At 42.3% G+C, this 20571-nt stretch overlaps 1 protein-coding gene across 2 annotated transcripts in view; it reads left to right on the top strand.

Moving 5' to 3' along the window:
• LOC137425556 (sodium- and chloride-dependent taurine transporter) overlaps positions 1–20571 on the top strand; it is a 119621-nt gene that overhangs the window by 84858 nt on the left and 14192 nt on the right. For both annotated transcript variants that reach the window (XM_078776776.1, XM_078776777.1), the window contains 3 exons: positions 8633–8745; positions 11192–11329; positions 18048–18150. In XM_078776776.1, coding sequence (XP_078632902.1) covers positions 8633–8745; positions 11192–11329; positions 18048–18150 — 354 coding nt within the window. The remainder of the gene's footprint in view (positions 1–8632; positions 8746–11191; positions 11330–18047; positions 18151–20571) is intronic.

Genomic DNA, 20571 nt, shown 5'->3' with positions numbered 1-20571 from the left:
CCACGCCGGACAGCTGATATGCGAACGGCACAGGGCACCCATGAAATGGAGAAATGCAGTGCTCGAACAGATGTCGTCGCACGGAGCTGAAGGTGAGAGAAGCATGCACCGTTCGTAGCAGTAGGATATGCAGCCCCAGAGCAAAACGTTGAGGCTACCATCTTGATCGGGATGGTGAATGGTACATGCTGCGGAACCCGGAAGAGGAAGAAAGCGAACATGAGTGAGAATATCATGGCAGAGCTAACGCTTGGTGCGAACAACCGAGGAAGCCCCCAGGAGGCTTCGATTGGGTCTTCAGAGACCGTGAGGAATGTGGGGGGTGTCACCGCTGTGGAGACCGGGAGGAACAAAGGTGCAATGGAAGCCCCATGCGTGAGGCATTGTGAGGCATGATGGGGCGGGTGTGTTGGAGAGCATTAAAAAAACAATACACAAAGGGTCATAGGCCTGCAATAGAGAAAGTTCTGTGAATTATATGTGGACGGAACAGGCAGCCAGGGTGTGGCCTGCTAAGATAAACGCAAGGACCAGGGGTTCCCAAACCCAGGGTCGCGATTTATATTTGAATCCCCCACCCTCCGCCCCCCTCAAAATCACAATTTTTGAGGGGGTGGGTAGGTTTATGTTGAAAGTGTTTTCTCTGACAATTTTTTTTTATTGCAGTTACCAGCACCAAGTAGGTACTGGTACCATTTGGGCCATGGGTCACGAAAAAAACAAACAAAAAAAAAAAAACCCACCGTTTAGAGGCCATTTTTCCCCGCAAAGCGGGGGTTGGCCTTTTCGGGGACCGTGGTAGTTGTTGTTTTTTGGTCCCCTTTTTGAAGCAATGTTTTACGGCCGGATGCCCTTCCTGACGCCAACCCTTTTTGCCGCCTTCAACGACAAACAGGGAATTACCAGTGAACTGGTACTCAAATTAGCCGACCTCGGAAGGATGACAGGCTGAGTCAACCCCCCTGGCATTAATTCGGCGATCGACCGAGATTCGAACCCAGGATCCTAGGATCCTAAGCCAGCACCCTAGCCGCTAGCCCAACACCAGGGATCTATGCCCTGGGTCATGTAATTTCACGAATTCACGAGACGTCACGAGACGGTCACGTCACGGACGGACGAGACGGACGGTCACGAGACGAATGTAATTTCAAATTTTGGGTCATGGACAAAAAAGTTTGTGAATCACTGGGCTAGATCTTCTCCAAAAAGAGGCAGAGCCCTGCATCAAAGCGCAAAGCTAGGGTGCTGCCTGCTTCAAAGGAAAGACCGAAGCAGGACAGCAAACAAAAAAACAATGAAAGCTGGAATGCTGAGGGGAGGGAGGACGTCCTCCCATGCAGAATGTGCTCTGCATATGAAGGGCAATGGAGGAGACCGATTCATGGCTGCAGCCCACACAGAAAACAGATGAAGGAAGGACAGACGATAACATGCAGAAGGATGAAGTGGAACAGAGGGGTAGAGGAGAGGAGGAGGAGGATGACGGGAACAACGTGATCGGGAAGAGGAGCTGGTTAATAAGATAGAGGACGTGAGAACAACACCAACTGAAGAAAAACCACGATTAATTCGATGACATAATAAGAAATGCACAAAACGCTAATCAAGAGAACAAATCTTTAAAAAATAATAATACCAAAATCAGCGCCCCTGAAATAAATAAACATAATGAGTTTTGCAGCAGCACTACTCATTCAGGTAAAATAATAACAAAATAGAACAACAGAACAGGCTCCATAAAATAAAAACCAAGCACCACCATGGAAGCAAAGACTCGAGAGACAGGGAATGCTTGGAAAGGAGACAGGACAAATACAGCAATTCCAAAGTGAAAATAAAAGGCCAAAACGAAAGAGGAGAATCCAAAAAATAAAAAACAAATATAAAATTGAAGACAAAGACCTAGCGGCAATGGTTGCTGAAAACAAACTGAAAATAGGAATGGTAGCAAAGAAAATAAAAAATTGCGATGATGCTAACAGCAGGAGAAAACAAGAACAGATGTTTGAAAAACACCCTGAAAATATTCTACCATGAACTAGGGAAATGGAAGCAGAATGCGTCATCCCCTCCAGAAAAAGATGAACTGCAACAATTCTGGAAAGGAATTTATTAAGATCGAAAAGAACACAATAAGGAGGCGGAATGGATCCGAAACTGGAAGAGAAGAAGCAACATCTCGGGGACATACCCTAGTAATAATTGATGCAGAAAAGAAAAGAGAACAACTTGGAAAGATGGCAAGCTCCAAAAGCCCTGGCTCAGCTGGGATCCCAAACTTCTGGTTAAAGCAATTTGATGCTCTCCACTACGCTTGAGCATTCAATGAATTTACCCAAGGGGATCAGCAAATGCATGAATGGCGCACAGAAGGTAACACCTTACTCATCCCAAAATCTGAAGAGACCCAACTACCCCACAAATACTGGCCAATAACCGGTCTACCAACAACATACAAACGTTTAACAGGAATCATAACAAAAATGATGTACCACCACCTAACACAACAAGAAGGCCTAGAGGCAGAACAGAAGGGATGCAAGAGAGGATGTTATAGAACAATAGATCACCAACTACTAAACAAGGCCATACTCAAAAATTGCAATAGAAGAACTAAATTATCCACAACATGGATAGATTATAAAAAAGCTTTTGACAGCATCCCACATTCAGGGATTCACTGGATTGGCTAAGAAGAGGTCAGCTCAATTGGGACGGTGAACAAATTATAATAAATGCTGAAGACCACGGAAATTACATCAACGACTTTAAAACAATGACAGGACTAAGTCAATCAGACAGGTGTATGTTCTGCAAGGTAGAAACAGAAAGCACAAGCCACCTCCTCCTGGGATGTAAAACACTCATGTTAGAACAGCTGTACACCCAAAGGCACAACAAGGTATGTAGAGTAATGCACTGGCACATCTGCAGAAATTTCATTATCCCATTTCCAGAAAACTCATGGAAACATGAACCAAACGCAATCATTGAAAACAAGCACATAATGCTCATGTACCTGATGTTCCCATCCAGCATGAACATAGAAAACAAAGCACTATGATCGGACATAGTACTCAGATACAAAAAGGAAAATAAGACATTGGTAAATGAGGTTTCAGTACCCAGTGATTTTAGTCTAAATAACGCAGAAATCAAGAAAATGACAAAATATCAAGATGTCAAGAATGAAGTGAAAATATATTGGAAGCTGAAGAGTGCCAAAATTGCACCAGTGATAATTGGAGCAACAGGAATGACAAAGAAGAACCTTAAAGAAATCTTAAAAACCATCCCTGGGAACATTACGACAAATGAACTAAAATTGGAGACTTTCTGGGGCTCAGTGACGATCCTGAAAAGAGCCCTTGGAACAAAACCCAGAGAACAACAAAACTTCATAACTTAGCCCATTAATCAAGATCCTTCACCCAAATAAAGGCGGATACTTCGAGTCGTGGAAGAACTCCATAAACCTTCTGATAAACTAATTTTTGAGATAACAATCAACGACACACACACACACACACACACACACTTCAACTTTCATCTACCCAGTAATTTTCCTCCATACTAAACTATGCAATTTGGTGTCTGTCCGTCTGACCGCAATACCTTCGGTCATACTTATTGAATCTCAACCAAACTTGCCACGGGAGAAAGGATCACACAATGGAGGTTGTAGCGACTTCAATTCGCCCCTTCCCCAAGGGAGTTTTCCGCATTGGCCAAACTCTGTGTTAAGGTGTATGAATAGCTTATTGTGGCATTTTGTGGGGCATACTACCAGAAGTAAATATTATTATAACCACAAACTACAGTATTCAGTCAAATTATTTCCAACATATGATTATCTTTAAAAAAAAACATCGCTACTATTGTTTAACACTAAACTGTAAGAAATTTGGAGGAAAACAGACATCTTTGAGGCATTCTATGTTTATTACGTCCCCGACAAACTAATGGATCTGAGACGTCTCGACTTGCTAGAACTCTTCATCCTTTTTCTTTTTCACGGTTGTTGAATCACCATCCATACATTGGACCTGGAAATACCAGAACATTCACCAGCCTCCTGTTTGTTTGAATTGTCAGATCTTTGTCTTTACAGATCATTGTCAATCCTGACATTGCTCTTTCCCCCAATGCTAACCGTCGATTAAATTCTCCACTCACTTCAATCTTCGAAGGCTGGAACTCACATGACCAGCCACTCCCATACGGAGCAAGTGCTTCTGGTTCATGAAAAAAATCTCAAATACTTCAACCACACAATCTTTCTTATTGTATGTAAACAGTTCTATTGTGAGGAGACGAGATACCCAGTTCAATGTCCCTCCGAGGGATAGGGCACACAGTGCGTGTGAGACACCAATGTGACGTTTTATAGATGGCCTGAGATTTGAACCCAGATAAGACAGCTCAGAGGAGAGCATTATTTTGCATTCACCTATGTTCCTTCCGTCTGCCACTTCCTGGGCTATTCCCTTAATTTCTCTTTCCAGCTATTTGCCCTACTCCTGATGTTTATATAGTCTGCTATTACACCTCATCGACAAACTACTCCTTCACCATGATAATTTTAGTAAATCATGAACAGCAATAGCATTGGACCGAGAATAAATCCTTGTGACACTCCACTCAAAACACTTGTGACACTCCACTCCTTATTACTTTCCATCCTGAAAATGACAATTTACTGCTACTCAATTTCTTATTCTGAAGCCAATTGTCCATCCACCAAACAATCCTGCCTCCTCTGCTACTTGCTCTCTCCTTAACTGGTCTTTGGCAGTTTGCTACCACTGCTGCAACGAATACAAAGTGGATGATTGAATACCAATTTCCATGTCAGCAGCATATTCACAGTAATCAGTGTGATGGTGTGCATCCCATGGTCATATATGTGGATGTGACTGTACGTGCATTCCACATTTATCAATGAAACTACATTTGAACATTATAAAAAAGCTGTCTCAAATCTATACTGAGAACACTGGAGAGTTCATAGAACACCTTACCCTGCACAGTCTTGAGATACAATGACATGGACGGGATTTGCGAGCGGCAAATTTGTTTGGACATGATGTAATTTGATCGTAATATATTGTCCGAAGTACTGATAAACAGAAGGGTTTTGAAAGTGCTAAAATGCATTTTTTGGTTTTGCAGTGTTCAATTATAGAATTTAATTGAAATAAAATAAACATTTTAAAGGTTGCAGAAAACCTTTTTTGTAAGTTTATCGCCATTGATGCAACGTCTTTCACACCACCTTATTTAACACGTTACATTAGTTACTTATGCCTGTTGTTTGTGTCCTTTATTACATTGTGTATAAAATCCTAAATTGTTTTAACCTCCTCAGTCCTTTTGATTGGTACACTGAACATTTACCATTTTTAATTCCCCCACTGTGCCTTGTTGGTCAGAGAGCATTCTGGTGCAGATGTTCAGGACACTGAATACTGTATATACCAAGTACTGAGTAGGATAAAAAAAAACATTAAGTAAAATGCTGTATTTACAGTAGTTTTTAAATACTCATCATGTCAAGATTTTCTCCATCGGTCTTGTTGTATAATCTTTTTTTTTGGGTGGTAATTTTGTTGGTGGAAATGTATATTGTATAATATTAGTAACTAGTGAGATACCCGTGATACGCACGGTGGGAGGCCAGAAGCAAACAGACAATGCAGATATGGCGAATGCTAAAGCATGAAACCAATAAATTCCACATTCCTGTAGCACCCTTAGTCGCACGTCAGACATGGACACAATGTTCGTGAAGGACTTCCATGAAAAACGTACCCGTTCACAAACAAACGGGTACGTTCACATATAGAAACATCGATCGTGGGTCCGTGGTGAATCTGCATATGGCGATCCGCGAAGTTCACGTTTTGAAAGTAGAAACCATCATGGCATGTCGTCATTTACTTGAACTCGACATCTCTTTTTTCATTCCAAACAACATAACTCCAATCACAAATGAATCACAAAATAAACTTTTAACAACATTGTTAATGTTTCCTTCATTGTAAAAACTACCAAGTCAACAGTTAAAAGGATTTTGAGCTGATAGGTGTTACGGCCTTGGCAAGATCGATGGAGACAGCAATCTGTTAGCATATACACCGCCCAAATAGCTATGTGGAATTCTCTCATGTAGAGATTAAACTCACGTCGTTTGAACTTTCGCCAAGGTCATTATTTACTTTTAATGCTGTTTATATACGAATCAAAAAGAAGATAATTGGTTTTGGGTCGACCTTTCCGCATATCTCGTGGGATTGTGAGTTGGAGAGACGACCGTGATGGCGGGGAGGGAGTTGGCATTCTCTCAAGCAGGGATTCAACCCATGTCCTTATAAAAGGTCTTTGTCCGAGGTCACCGAGTCTAATCGATTTGGTCATGGTTTGGTCATGTGTTGAGGAAGGATGAAAGTGACTGGTTGAGAAGAGTGATGGAAATGAATGTAGAAGGAAGTAGAGGACGGGGAAGACCGAGAAAGACTTGGCTAAAGATGGTGGAAGAAGAAATGCCGGCAAGGGGGTTAACAAGGAGAGATGCAGAAAATAGGGCAAAATGGAGAAGATTGTCATGGGGACCACAAGGCTAACCCCCGCTCTAGCATGGAAAATGGCCTTAAAATGCATGTTGTTGTTGTTGTTGTTGTTGTTGTATCAATTCATAAAACTTATCAAGAAGAATTCATTAAATGGCAACTTTTACTCGGCATTAAATAAATAATGACTACTCAAAAAGGACAGTGCGTGTAATGGTGGTTACGTGTATATTCACAGGTTCACATCAACAGCAGTCCTGGTTTCTCTATTGAGAATGCCGTTTAGCAAAAAAAATTAATGAAAGAAAACTCCAAACATTTTGACAAAAATCCCAAAGTACATGATAAAGCTTGTCCAAACAATACACTTGCACCTTGATCGTAAGGTCAAAATGCATGGTTATACAAAAAATGATTGCTTCCTGGCCCTAAGACCAACGTGCAAGGTCATACAAAGGTGTGTTGAGAGAGAAATGCCTTTTTCAATTCAAGAAAAATGTAAATCAAAGAGAAATGTAAATCATCTCTTCTACCCCAAATTAACCCAATCCTAAGCACTCCCTTTTCCAGGTTATTGTGACCCTCTCTCACCTCTTTACGTTTTGTAGTTATCGGTTGGTTTGCTGCTTTTCTGTTTCATCCCCCCCTTCCCCTTCCCCGTCCTCTTCATTTTCCTGCTGTGTTTCATTCAGGTTGTGTGCATCTTGTTCACCGCCATGTGTCCTTCTCCTCATCCCCTTGATCTCACGATCACTCTCACTTCTACTCTGCTGTTGGTGTCTTTCTCTTTCCATTTTTTTCCTTTTTATTGTGATCCAGCTCTTCCATGAGCCTCGTTCATGTATACAATAAATGACAAAGTAGATACATAGTACTTTTGTCAGAAGATCAAAGTACATGCCTTCAACATGGTCATGTAACTTGTTTGTGAAAACAATACACATTAACCTTGGCTCAAGGGACAAAATGGGGGTCATACAATAAACAGATGCTGTTTCTGCTCCGAATGTCTTCAACAGAGGGAGAAAATTGTTTATATGAAACAGATCTAAACTAGAATGTCATTCGGTAGAGCGAATACCTCCAGCAGGCTGAACAGTTTATGTTTTGTATCCCACTGATAGGCCGGATCTGGATCCGGACCTGAACCAAAATCGAACCGGCTTGTTCTTGTCACCCATCCAACTCATCCACCAAATTTGTCATAATCTGTCCACAACTTTTTGAGATAGCATCCTCACAGACCCTCAGTAGCGGAGGTTAAAAAAAAAAGGTCCTTCAAGCTGAAAGACACCAATAATGCAAAGGATGTAATACCACCAACATTCTTTACCGGAAAAGATAGAAGCAAGCAAAGCCAAGAATAAAAGTAATAAAGAGGGAAGAAAAGATTGAAAAGAGCAAAAAGAAACCAATCCAGCCGAGGGAAATGTAATTCACATCCTCCGCACATCGCCAGAATATTGAGTGGATTAACGACTCACATGAAACAATGAACTCAGTTGGGAGAAAAAGTACACCAGACTTTTATTTTAGATCATAAACTTGACTTGTAAAACAAAAACTGTGACTGTCGTTTTCACCACCACCCCTCATAAAAAGTACATTTTAGTGGACAGCTACATCATTCACATATAATACGGTTATGTTACTAAGAAAACAAAGAGGTTAATCCACTCTATCGGATTTACCGAAGGTGCATATTTTCCTTAAACGCTTTCCGACACCATAAACATAGGGAATTCATGTTTCTGAATGTGGAGCAATGCAGGGAACCTTCACTTTCCCACAACATGAATGAAAATGTATTTGCAGTGTATCAAATAATACATGTAACACTCAGTAATAAATGTGAGGCATCGCACCTAAAAGGAGTTGCCACAAATGTGATTTGAATAGTTGTTGTGATTTGTGGAGTCGAATAAGATAAACTATTAAAAAATAGAATCTTCTGACATTGCCAAGATGTGCTTGCATCATATCCTCCATGTAATGTCACCTTTTGTGTGCCATCTTGTGGGTATATGTACCTTAATTCCTATTTGTCATGTATTTTCCAGGCCCAGGTTTGGCGTTTATCGCATATCCCAAAGCTGTGACCATGATGCCTTTTCCTGGCCTCTGGGCTGTGCTCTTCTTCGTCATGCTACTCCTATTAGGGATGGATAGCCAGGTTGGGAATAAATACAATACTCGACTGTATTACTGATTATTTAGCATTTACAAACTCCTCTCAACACCTTTGTACTAGTTAGATATTGTACAAAACTGTTTATCACAGAATCGGTGAACAAATTATATTGGGCCTCAGGGAGAATAAGTACTGATTGAATTATAAGCCACAGAGGTCTGGGTGAATTTGTCCCCGATGGAGCTTGCTACGCTCACTTTTAGGCTCACAGGATGATCGAGAGGCACACACACCTTTAAACTGTCCAGGATTCTTGATTTGAATCCTGACTCAGCTATACATTGTCATCCCAGTGTTTCACAAGCAGTATGACTCATCAATGTGTGTGCCGTTCCTCAGATAGACGTTAGACTCGGCATCCCGTCTGCCGGCATTAGTTGGTCGACGTTAAAGATCCCATGGATCACGGACGGTAGGCGAGCTATCGCCGGTAAACTGATTTTTTTTTTTTACAAATTCCTGTCCTAACCTACAGAGGGCATTGTATCAGCGTCACAGCTGCACCCTCAGCCAATGATGCTACCCCGCAACCTTGACCTTTGAGCTTTTGATCTGAAAAAACAATCAGCTCCTACCTTTTTATTGGTGAACCAATTCAGTGACCCAATATGCAAGCTGTTAAAATTTGAGGTCAATCAGGTGAAAATTGCTGATTTTATGTGACACTGACCTTTGACCTTTTGACCAAATTATGAATTTGTCTTCTCCGTATTATCATAATTAAGATATAGTAAAAAATTGATGACAAAACTCAAATGGTAAAAAAGTTATAGCCCGGACACATATATACACAGACACAGAATGAATATCAAGAAATATACACCAACAACTGGGAGAAAAACAAAAGAGCAGGAAAATACAAAAAAATAATTGGACAGAGTATGGATAGACAAGGAAGGCTCACTGGAATGGCTAAGAAGAAGTCAGCTCAACTAGGATGGCAAACGAATCAAAATAAATCCCCAAGATCAAGGACACCACACCAATGGATTTAAAAAGATGGTGAGACTGAGCGAGATGGACAAGTCTAGATTCTGCAAGACAGAAACAGAAAGTACTAGTCACCTGCTCTCGGGATGCAAAAAACGATTAGAACAACTTTACACACAACGACACAACAAAGTATGCAAAGTGATTCATGGGCAAATCTGTAAAAATGTAAACATCCCAGTTCCAGAAAACTCATGGAAACACGAACCAAGGGAAATCGATGAAAATGAGGACGTCATGCTCACGTACGACCTGATGATTCTATCTAGCGTGAACATAGAAAACAAAGCATTGCGTCCGGACATTGTACTCAGGAACAAAAAGGAAAATATAGCATTGCTGATTAAGATATCAGTACCCAGTGAGTTTGGCGTAAACAACACAGAAATCAAGAAAATTACCAAATAGCAGGACCTCAGAAATGAGGTCAAAAGATGTTGGAAGCTGAAGATCATTGAAATTGTACCAGTGATTAATTGGAGCAACAGGAATGATGAAGAAGAACCTCAATGAGATTTTGAAAGCCATCCCCGGGAATATTACCACAAATGACTTGCAGCTGGAGGCAATCCGAGGCTCGGTGACAATTCTGAAAAGAGAACTTGGAACAAAACTCTGAAAAAGTTGTGAACAGCTTGGTCCATGAACCGTGATCCCGTACTGAAGAGGAGATGGATACTTTGGGTCCTCGGAGGACTCTGTTCCACCTTCTGAAACCCACAAATGGAGATAACAACCAAGGACACAGAAGTAATTGCAAAACCCCATCGCCTGCTGTGCGGGGGACGGGATAACAACAAGCAAAGCCTGAAGAAAGAAATCGGAATCAGAACAGATTGTGTTTTAGCTCAGTTGTTGAGCTGCATTTTGGTTTGAGTTCAGCTTTCGTGTGAAAAAACCAACAGTTTTAGTCAAATTCCATTCCTCTAGGGGTAGAACCCAAATGAGAGAGATCAGAAGCGAGCATCTTTATACATCAAATATATATTTAAAACACTTTTAGTGAATGTGCATTACAGACTTGTCTATTCTTGCAAGTTAATTTATTTGACTAACAATGTTGATCTAAGACTGTTAGAAGCAGAAATCACTGCTCTCCACTCTCCAGACGGAGAGTCTCACTTCTAGTCTCACTTCCAACTACTCACTTCTAGCTCTCCACTCTCCAGAATCACTGCTCTCCAGACGATACAGCTCACGATAGCGGCAATTGGTACAAAAATTGGCAAAATAATGGGAAATGGAAATGTCCATGCAACTCTTTCAATGACATTAATTTATCTTGAGTATTTGCACCTGCTGTTACACTGGACCGAAATAGAATCTGAAATGCAGGGTTGGTGACATGGTTAATAGTGTCTGGTTAGGATGAGAGTGAGTTGTTTTTTTGTTGTTTTGGACTTTGAATCTATTTTTAAGTTGTGGACGTGTGGTACAGTTTGTGGAGGTGGAGGGCCAGGCGACGTCATTCATAGATCTCTACCCTGATTTCCTGAGGAAAAAGAGAAATCGGGAAATATTTATCGCATCCATCTGCTGCATCAGCTACTTATTTGGCCTCATCATGGTCACAAAGGTAGGCCGCGTTTTTACTTGTCGGATGATTCCGCAGGAATGAACGAGAGCCCCGCAATGTCAAACCTTATGAGATTTTTTTGAGTTTTTGTTGGAATAAAGTGTTAGTGGATATTGTTGTCACAATGACATCATAGTAATGATCGAGTGTTTGACATAGCATGTTTATCTATTGAGGGATATTTCAAACAACATGCACAAATCCCTCAGCCTTCCAGGTGACGTTTTACAAAACTTTTTCTTTTCTATTTCCTTAATTAAATTATTCCACGAACATATGTATTGAGATCAGACCCCATTACTGTAGTGGGTACAGGAAGGAGGTGCCACACCAACTATTGCATCCTAACAGGAAATGCCTGCCACACTTTAACCTGTCTGTGGCACACAAAACAGTTCTGAAAAGTCAGGAACAATTTAAATTAAAAAAAAAAACTTTACTGGCTCAACAATTGCATTGTCTCCACCTAATAGGCATAAACTTAGCAGCGCTACAGCCTCCAATATCTCCATAGGATTGTACTAGAGCCAATACCAGGAAGAGAATTTAATTCTCACTTTAATAGGCCAATCCACCCCGGAGAGGGTACATCCATGGACATGTGTTTTGGGCTTCTTTGCCCTTGTCAGCATGGAGCAGAAGCTCCTCTGCAGAGGGAAATGGTCAAAATCTCCAAGAAATTATGTCGAGATCAAACCCCATTACTGTAGCACTTGCTTCCTGGTACCTACTACAGCAATGGGGTCTGATACAGTAGTATTTGACATCTGTAGGCGATGGGCTGAATGCCAGATGCTCAGCGTTGGAATGACGGATTTAGTAAGATGGTGTAGTAACATGGCGTTACATCTGGCATGTCATTACGGCGTTACATCTAGCGCTAGGCTAGGCCTTTACAGCAGCATGACTGCTTCATGACTCAATGAGAATTGCATTTTTCAACTTGAAAAAATAAAAACCAACCTACCGTCTGATCCCTAGGAACATAAAACGCATTTAAAATGTTACGTTTATGGGGGGGGGGGGGGGGGGGTGGGGGGAGGGTAGAGAACGGAATACGATTTGGGAAGGTAGAAATGTATAGGAAATAGCATGGACCACGTAACGTGTAGGAGCATTTCGATGTACTAAGTAGGGAAAATGTAGCTTAAGGTTGTTTCAATGTGCATCATACGAAGGATGATGCTGTGTTAATTAGTAATAGGGGTTAAGGATAGTTTTTCCCTGTTCGTCAAACACCCTGTAGTTTTTCCTAACATTTTAAAACAACTACCAGCCAAGCCAAACTAAGCCCGCCTCATGGACCTAATACGCTAAAAGACCCGCCCAGAAGCGGCAGAGGATCAGTGGGTGGAGAAGAAGAACGCCGGCAGGCCACGCCACATGGGACGTCATTGGCTCTCGCAGCGGGGGAAGAAGAAGAAGCGCTGTTCTGCTTGCTCGAACAAGAAGGCTGGCCATTTTGTGTGCTGGGACAATTGTGTGTGCTTTTGAGTGTAGTCTAGTAGGAAGACTAGGTCCCCCTGCACCCCCCGGAGATATACTTCTAATCAGTGTTTCTAGATTGGAAAAAATGTGTAGAAAATGACTAGCTATGGCCCCAAGCTGAAATAATGTCCCACATACCATTTTTATGCAAATTACTGCTGCCATTATCAAAAAAAGACTAGGTCCCCCTGCACCCCCCGGAGATATACTTCTAATCAGTGTTTCTAGATTGGAAAAAATGTGTAGAAAATGACTAGCTATGGCCCCAAGCTGACAAAATGTCCCACATACCATTTTTATGCAAATTACTGCTGCCATTATCAAAAAAAGACTAGGTCCCCCTGCACCCCCCGGAGATATACTTCTAATCAGTGTTTATAGATTGGAAAAAATGTGTAGAAAATGACTAGCTATGGCCCCAAGCTGAAAAAATGTCCCACATACCATTTTTATGCAAATTACTGCTGCCATTATCAAAAAAAGACTAGGTCCCCCTGCACCCCCCGGAGATATACTGAAACTGGCAGTGACTGGTGATTGAAATGCGGTGCCTTTTTGTGTTTCAGGTCGAGGTACGTGAACTCCCCACGATCTACAGCAACCAGGAAGAGACTGATACCAGGGTGGTTCTGTACCTCCATCATGCTGCTACCATCGGATACAAGAACGCTGTAGTCAGAACACCGGACACAGACATCCTCCTGATCCTGCTCCACCATGCCCACAACATCAAGCTGACGGTGTACCTGGATACAGGGTCAGGGAAGCATCGCCAACTTGTCAACGTCTCTGAGCTGGCAGAATCCCTGGGAGAGGACTACTGTGCCACTCTCCTGGGGTACTATGTGTTCAGCGGAGAAGACTGCACCAGTGCCTTCAAAGGGAAGGGAAAAGTCGGGCCCTTGAAAAAGCTGGAGAAGAATCCCAGGTTTCACAGGGCATTCGGTGAATTTCACAGGGTATTTAGAAAAATAAAACTTTGTGTTAACGTCTGTGTAGACGGACCTTAATATGAGTCTATTATTTCGTAAAACTGTGATTATTTTGTAAATAAAGCACTAATTAGCATACTAGTATACCATAGACACATGTAATCATGTTATGAATAGTTCTATCATGATCTATGCCCTTCAAAACATGGGTCTAGACACCTTCATTTTTCAATTATCTGCAATATTGGCTGAGATATGTCAAAAATCGTTTTTTTGATAATGGCAGCAGTAATTTGCATAAAAATGGTATGTGGGACATTGTTTCAGCTTGGGGCCATAGCTAGTCATTTTCTACACATTTTTTCCAATCTAGAAACACTGGTTAGAAGTATATCTCCGGGGGGGTGCAGGGGGACCTAGTCTTTTTTTGATAATGGCAGCAGTAATTTGCATAAAAATGGTATGTGGGACATTTTTTCAGCTTGGGGCCATAGCTAGTCATTTTCTACACATTGTTTCCAATCTAGAAACACTGATTAGAAGTATATCTCCGGGGGGTGCAGGGGGACCTAGTCTTCCTACTAGACTAGTGAGCGTGGAGCTTTTGCTGCGTCGGCAGCATTTTGAATGAGGCGGGCTAATGTGAGACTCACCAAGGAGCTGGAGGCCACGTTGTGCTCGTCCAGGCATTGAAGGAGGAAGGGGGGCATCTTCATGAGCTCACCACAGGCTTGATAGTGAGCGCTTTTGACGCGCCGCACTGTCAGCCTTTTTGAGCTTCCTGTGCAGGTGGTTCAATGTCAACCACCGCTGGCCTTGCAAAAGGACCCATTGGGGGTGCCTAATTTCTGGCCAAGACATTTTATTTTATTATATTACCTCTCCCTGTGTGTGGTTGAGTCGGATAGAGGTGCCTAAAATTAGAATTGATTTTACCTCAGCTATTTTCGTGTTTCATTCCATGCTTTATTTTGTTATTAAATCATAATTGTTGCATTTTTATTTGCCATGTTTGTGTGTTTTGTCGTTTCTGGAAAAAACCCTTGTGTTTGGTTAGTTAAAAGCCTCTCATCTCTTCCATCCACACATGCAAAAATAACCGCCATCATCGAAAGGTCACCTCGGGAGTTAAAGCTGGTTTGGCTATCCGTCCCCGGGTGATCTTCATGGCCAGGGACGTGACAATAATATTGGATTTTGGCGAATAGGTGTGTGTAATACTAAAATGAATGCTGGGTTGTTTGTAGTAAACAATGTTTCTGGAATTAGAAAAATTGCAAATATTGACCGTCAATAAACTGTATTGCAGCACTGTAACATATACACTACATGACCAAAGGTATACAGACACCCCTTCGGATTAGTGGATTCGGCTGTTTCAGCCACACCCATTGCTGACATGTATATATACTGAAGCATACAGCCGTGCAATCCCAATAGAAAAACATTTGCAGTTGAATGGGCCGTATTGAAGAGCTCAGTGACTTTCAACGTGGCACCATCATAGGATGCAACCTTTCCAACAAGTCAGTTCGTCAAATTTCTTCCCTGTTAGAGCTGCCCTGGTCAACTGTAAGTGCTGTTATTGTGAAGTGGAAACTTCTAGGAGCAACAACAGCTCAGCCGCTAAGTGGTAGGCCACACAAGCTCACAGACCGGGGCCGCCGAGTGCTGAATTGCGTAGCGCATAAAAATCGTCTGTCCTCGGTTGTAACACTCACCATCGAGTTCCGAACTGCCTCTGGAGGCAACATCAGCACAACAACTGTTCGTCAGGAGCTTCATGAAATGTGTTTCCATGGTCGAGCAGCTGCACACAAGCCTAAGATCATCATGCGCAATGCCAAGCTCGCCGCCATTGGACTCTGGAGCAGTGGAAACGCATTCTCTGGAGTGATGAATCATGCTTCACCATCTGGCAGTCCGACGGACGAATTTGGGTTTGGCGGATGCCAGGAGAACGCTACCTGCCCGATTGCGTAGTGCCCACTGTAAAGTTTGGAAGTTGGGTAGAGGAGGAATAATGGTCTGGGGCTGTTTTTCATGGTTCGGGCTAGGCCCCTTAGTTCCAGTGAAGGGAAATCTTAATGCAACAGCATATAATGACATTCTCGACGACTGTGTGCTTCCAACTTTGTGGTAACAGTTTGGGGAAGGCCCTTTCCTGTTTCAGCATAACAATGCTCCCGTGCACAAAGAGAGGTCCATACAGAAATGCTTTGTCGAGATCAGTGTGGAAGAACTTGACTGGCCTGCACAGAGCCCTGACCTCAATCCCATCAAACACCTTTGGGATAAATTGGAACGCCGACTGCGAGCCAGGCCTAATCGCCCAACATCAGTTCCCGACCTCATTAATGCTCTTGTGGCTGAATGGAAGCAAATCCCCGCAGCAATGTTCCGACATCTAGTCGAAAGCCTTCCCAGAAGAGTGGAGGCTGTTATAGTAGCAAAAGGGGGGGGGGGGGGGGGGGGACCAACTCCATAATAATGCCCATGATTTTGGAATGAGATGTTCGATGTTCGATGTTCGGGTGTCCACATACTTTTGGTCATGTAGTGTACCATTCAAGTTATGTTGTTCAACTACCGTCAGTGAAGTGATGGGTTCAATGTTAGTTTATTTGTATTTGAAACACTGCCCTCAAGGCTTGATTCATGCTGCAAGTCCCCCCTCGGGGTCACAGTGTAGCACAATGTGACAGTGACGTCACGGTGTTGCTGTAGGTTCGAGAACAGATTGCAATCATACACGCACACACACACGTGTTCAGAACAAAATGTAAAGACACAGCCAACGAATCAAATAGCACCAAGTACTCCACCAATTTTGAGACAAACAAGGAAGAGCAGATTTATTTTCAGGTGCCATTTCATTTATGATCCAAAAACATCCTCAAGCTTATGTTCTCACTCAGATATGTGGTGGCCATTTTATATACAGTTTCCCAGATGTAATGTTGTTGTTTCATATGCAGCCTGTGGCTGCTGGTTTTGTCATTTCTCTGGAAGCGCGTTTGTGCCACTAATGCAGTTCCTCAATTACCAGTGAGCTGGTACTCAATTTGCCGATCTCAGAAGGATGACAGGTTGTCAACCCCCCTTAGCGTTAATTCAACGATCGACCGGGATTCAAACTCAGAATTCTGGAATCCCAAGCCAGCACCCTAACCATTAAGCCAACACCAGGCTTTTTGCCAGATGTCATGATGGCAACTCACAAAATTGTTACCGTCATGAAAAATACATTACCCTGTTGACAATGTCTAAAGAGACTCACATGTGGACCGTGTTTTTACCTGCAACATGTCGCAGGTCTATAAGAGCTCCGCGTGATTGTTGTTGTTCTTTGGTGGATTGGTGGATTTTTGAAGTGTGCACCCATTGGTCTGACAGCTTTTGGACCCCATCCACATTTGTCGCTCGACTCCATCCACCATGGCATCCAGACAAAATAACATGGCCGCCATCTTGTTTTTCTGGTGGGCCTTAGACATTAGGCCTGTAGGCCTCTGCTGATTACTGCCGGGGTTTGTTGTGTCCGATTTATTTTGGATTTGTTTGTGTCGAGTGTCACTGATGATGAGGAACCCTGAAAAATCTAATCAATGTCGAATATTGGGTTAATCTTTTAATAGCACATTAAATATGTATTTCTGAATCACACTGTTGTTCTATTAAGATTGCTTTAAATATGTGTTTCCCAATCGGCTCGTTACCGAATTTTGCCACAGGTTGTGACCACTGTGTAGTAATTCTTGTTGTATTATACAATGTGTCCGATTGTGATGCTAAATTTCTAACAGAATCACAAAATTTCAACACTTGTAATGTTTTACTATGATTGTAGTTTGAAAACATGCAGAGGCTTGCAAAACTAATTATTCAAATGTTTTTGACATTATTGAAATATCATTCATTCAATGATGCTTATTGAATTTTATACAGCTATATTAACGGAAGAGCTAAACAACAGAATGTCAGGTTAACAAACCATCAGCAGTGAAGGCATTGGAAACAAATGGACAGCTGGGACTTTCGAGTCATAAATTTATTATGAAGTGGAAGGCAAGGAAGAAATTGTTGACAGTTCTTCATAAATTAATTGCTATACATGATGAATAAGTAAGTGTCCTACAACTAAAATGTATTTGAATATTGTTTCAGTGATTTCTAGGGCATTGCTTGCCAAAACATTTCCTAGTTGTACATGAAGCTTTAGACAATCCACGTGTATTGATGCTTCTGAACAATTTTTCTTGTTTTCCCCTTACAATGGATTCACTCGTGGCTTGCAGGGCGGGATGTACATTTTCCAGCTGTTTGACTACTATGCTGCTAGTGGAGTGTCTCTCCTGTGGGTGGCTTTCTTTGAATGTGTCACTGTGGCCTGGATATACGGTGGGTTTGCAGCAATACGGTGGACGCACCATGTTTATCCTCCTCATCAACAAAGTGAACTTATTTTTGATCAAGATCCCTCAAATAATACACGGGTGAAAGTGTGGCTGTTGCTGGGTTGTGGGTTTGCGCCGCTTTTGTCTGTTTTTTGGAACAAGTTTTATTCCATCAGCGGTTGTGGAGGTACGATTTCTGAGGAGTGCGGTAGATGTTTGGCCTGCAGTAATTTGGTGATGCGGTACGCACGACGACAAGTAAGTTAGAAATGAGGCTCGTCAGGAAGCAAGGCTGAATCTGCTGAAATAAAATGGAGCAGGAAGGGAGCAAGGGGGCAAATTGAAGACTGCATGCAGTGTGAGCGATGTTTAATGTCTGCGGCATCAGGGGTGGTGGAGGTGGAGGCAATTTCGAGGGGATACAGGCAGACATTGGGCGAGAGGTGCTGCCATGGTACAGGAAGAAAGAGACCATGATGATGACATTGTTCGGAAATGAAATGATTACAAGTGTAGATTCAGCTTTCTGGATCGTAAAGATGAAGTAGTGTGCTGCCTTGTGAGGGAGATTGTTTTTGTTATTATTACACCATGGAGAAAGAGTGGAGGCCAAAACCAAGGGAGGCTTCCTGGTTGAAAAGGCAAAGAAAGGAGATGGGAAAATGTAATTGTTCAATAATATATAGACAATCGATTTGTGCCTTGAATTGTTTTGCACAGAGACCAAGACAAAGGGGAAAGCTTCTGGGAGTAGGTGTGGGGGAAGAGGGGCTATTCCAAAGAGAGGCAGTGCGGGGAGGGAATAAGGACGAGGCATGGCGATTGGTTCAGAAGGAAGGGAGGGTAACGCAGAAATGGTGACGAATATAATCTAGATGAGTGTTAAAAACAGAGTGAGGAGGAAAAGCGGCAGAACCAGCCAGATAAACAGAACACTGACAGTAATAGTAAAAGAGGCACAGTGTAGAGTCTGCTCAATGGTGGGACAAATTAGTGTCGTTAATCAGTCGGACAGCCTTGACTTGGATGCAATCCAGAATACCGATGACCAACAGAGTAGCGTCACCCCAAACATGGAAACAGTGTTCCATTACCAGTCTGATTTGGGATTTGTAGAGGGTGAGAAGCTGATGGGAGATGATGTACTTGTGAGCTCTGAAGAGGAAACTAACTTTCTTGGAGGAGGATTTGGCGATCCTGGACGAGCATGGTGGCTGCCAGTAGAGATTGCTGGAGTTTGTATCATCAGTATGTCCGTGTGTGTGTCAGCTCCATTATAAGCCTTACACCTTGTATATAAAAAAAAAGACAGGTGTAGGCCTGTTGAGGGATATCCCAGGGAGAATGTTTAGTGACGAAAGTGAGATGGCAGATTTATTAAATAGTTAATTTTGCTTCGTCTATAAAGAAACAGACAGACAGACGCTGGTACAATCACCCTCTCTGAGGTGAGGAAAGGCTGTGAGACGAGTTTTGGGTGGGAGGGCAAAGAAGTAAGAAGACAGTTTGGAAAGCTAATTGAAGAGAAATCTCAAGGACAAGATAATATGCATACAAAAATGTTAAAGAAAGTGTCAAAGCAGCTAAGTGACATATTAACTGCTACCTTCAATAGCTAGCTTGATTGGGTCAGGAAGGATGCCAGAGAAGATGGAGTAGCATGGAGGATGAATCAGCTTTAAAATGGAATATTGTATAAAACCTACAAGCGATGGAGATAGAGCGGTACAGAGACATTGACATTTATTGGAGGTAGACCGGATTTTAATTGGGTGATCTGTGGCCATTGTTTGCATGTTCTGCAATCTTGGTATCTTAAGATATTGATTCTCTGAGATGAACGTGTTGTGAAGCTTATCACCTCTGCCAAAAATGGTGGATTAAGGTTATGCTTCACCCCTGTTTGGCGGTGAGCAGGATAACTGAAAAAGTTGGGGAAAGGATTCCTGACGAAACTTGGTGGGAAGGTTGGGTGTGTGATAAGAACAAGCCAATTAGATTATGGTTCAAGGTCTGGATCCGGCCTATCAGTGGGATACAAAACGTAAACTGTTCAGCCTGGCGGAGGTATGCATTCCACCGAGTCCCATTCTAGTTTTTTGTATTCGGAGTTAAGGCTCGTGGAAGAGCTAGAACACTGAATGCATCAGAATGCATCAAAATAAAAGGAAGGGTAGAAAGAGGGGGGGGGGGGTCAACAACAGCAGAGTTGAAGGACAAAATAGAGGGTCTTCACATTGTAGATGATCTGGAGGATTTTCTTACGGCCTCCAATGATGCTTAATTTACTAGCGAGACACAAAGACTGCCAGGTAAATGGTAAAGTCAGTCATTGCTGAACATGGAATTTCATTGACTGACCTCAGTCAAGATGGAAAAACAACAGAACTAGATGGTATTCATAGAATACTTGCCCCACGCAGTC

The sequence above is a fragment of the Myxine glutinosa genome, chromosome 4, assembly GCF_964187855.1.
Source record: "Myxine glutinosa chromosome 4, kmMyxGlut1.1, whole genome shotgun sequence".
NCBI classification, from domain to species: Eukaryota; Metazoa; Chordata; class Myxini; order Myxiniformes; family Myxinidae; genus Myxine; species Myxine glutinosa.
Note: the sequence above shows the minus strand (reverse complement) of the source record. Positions and strands in the feature narration are given on the sequence as shown.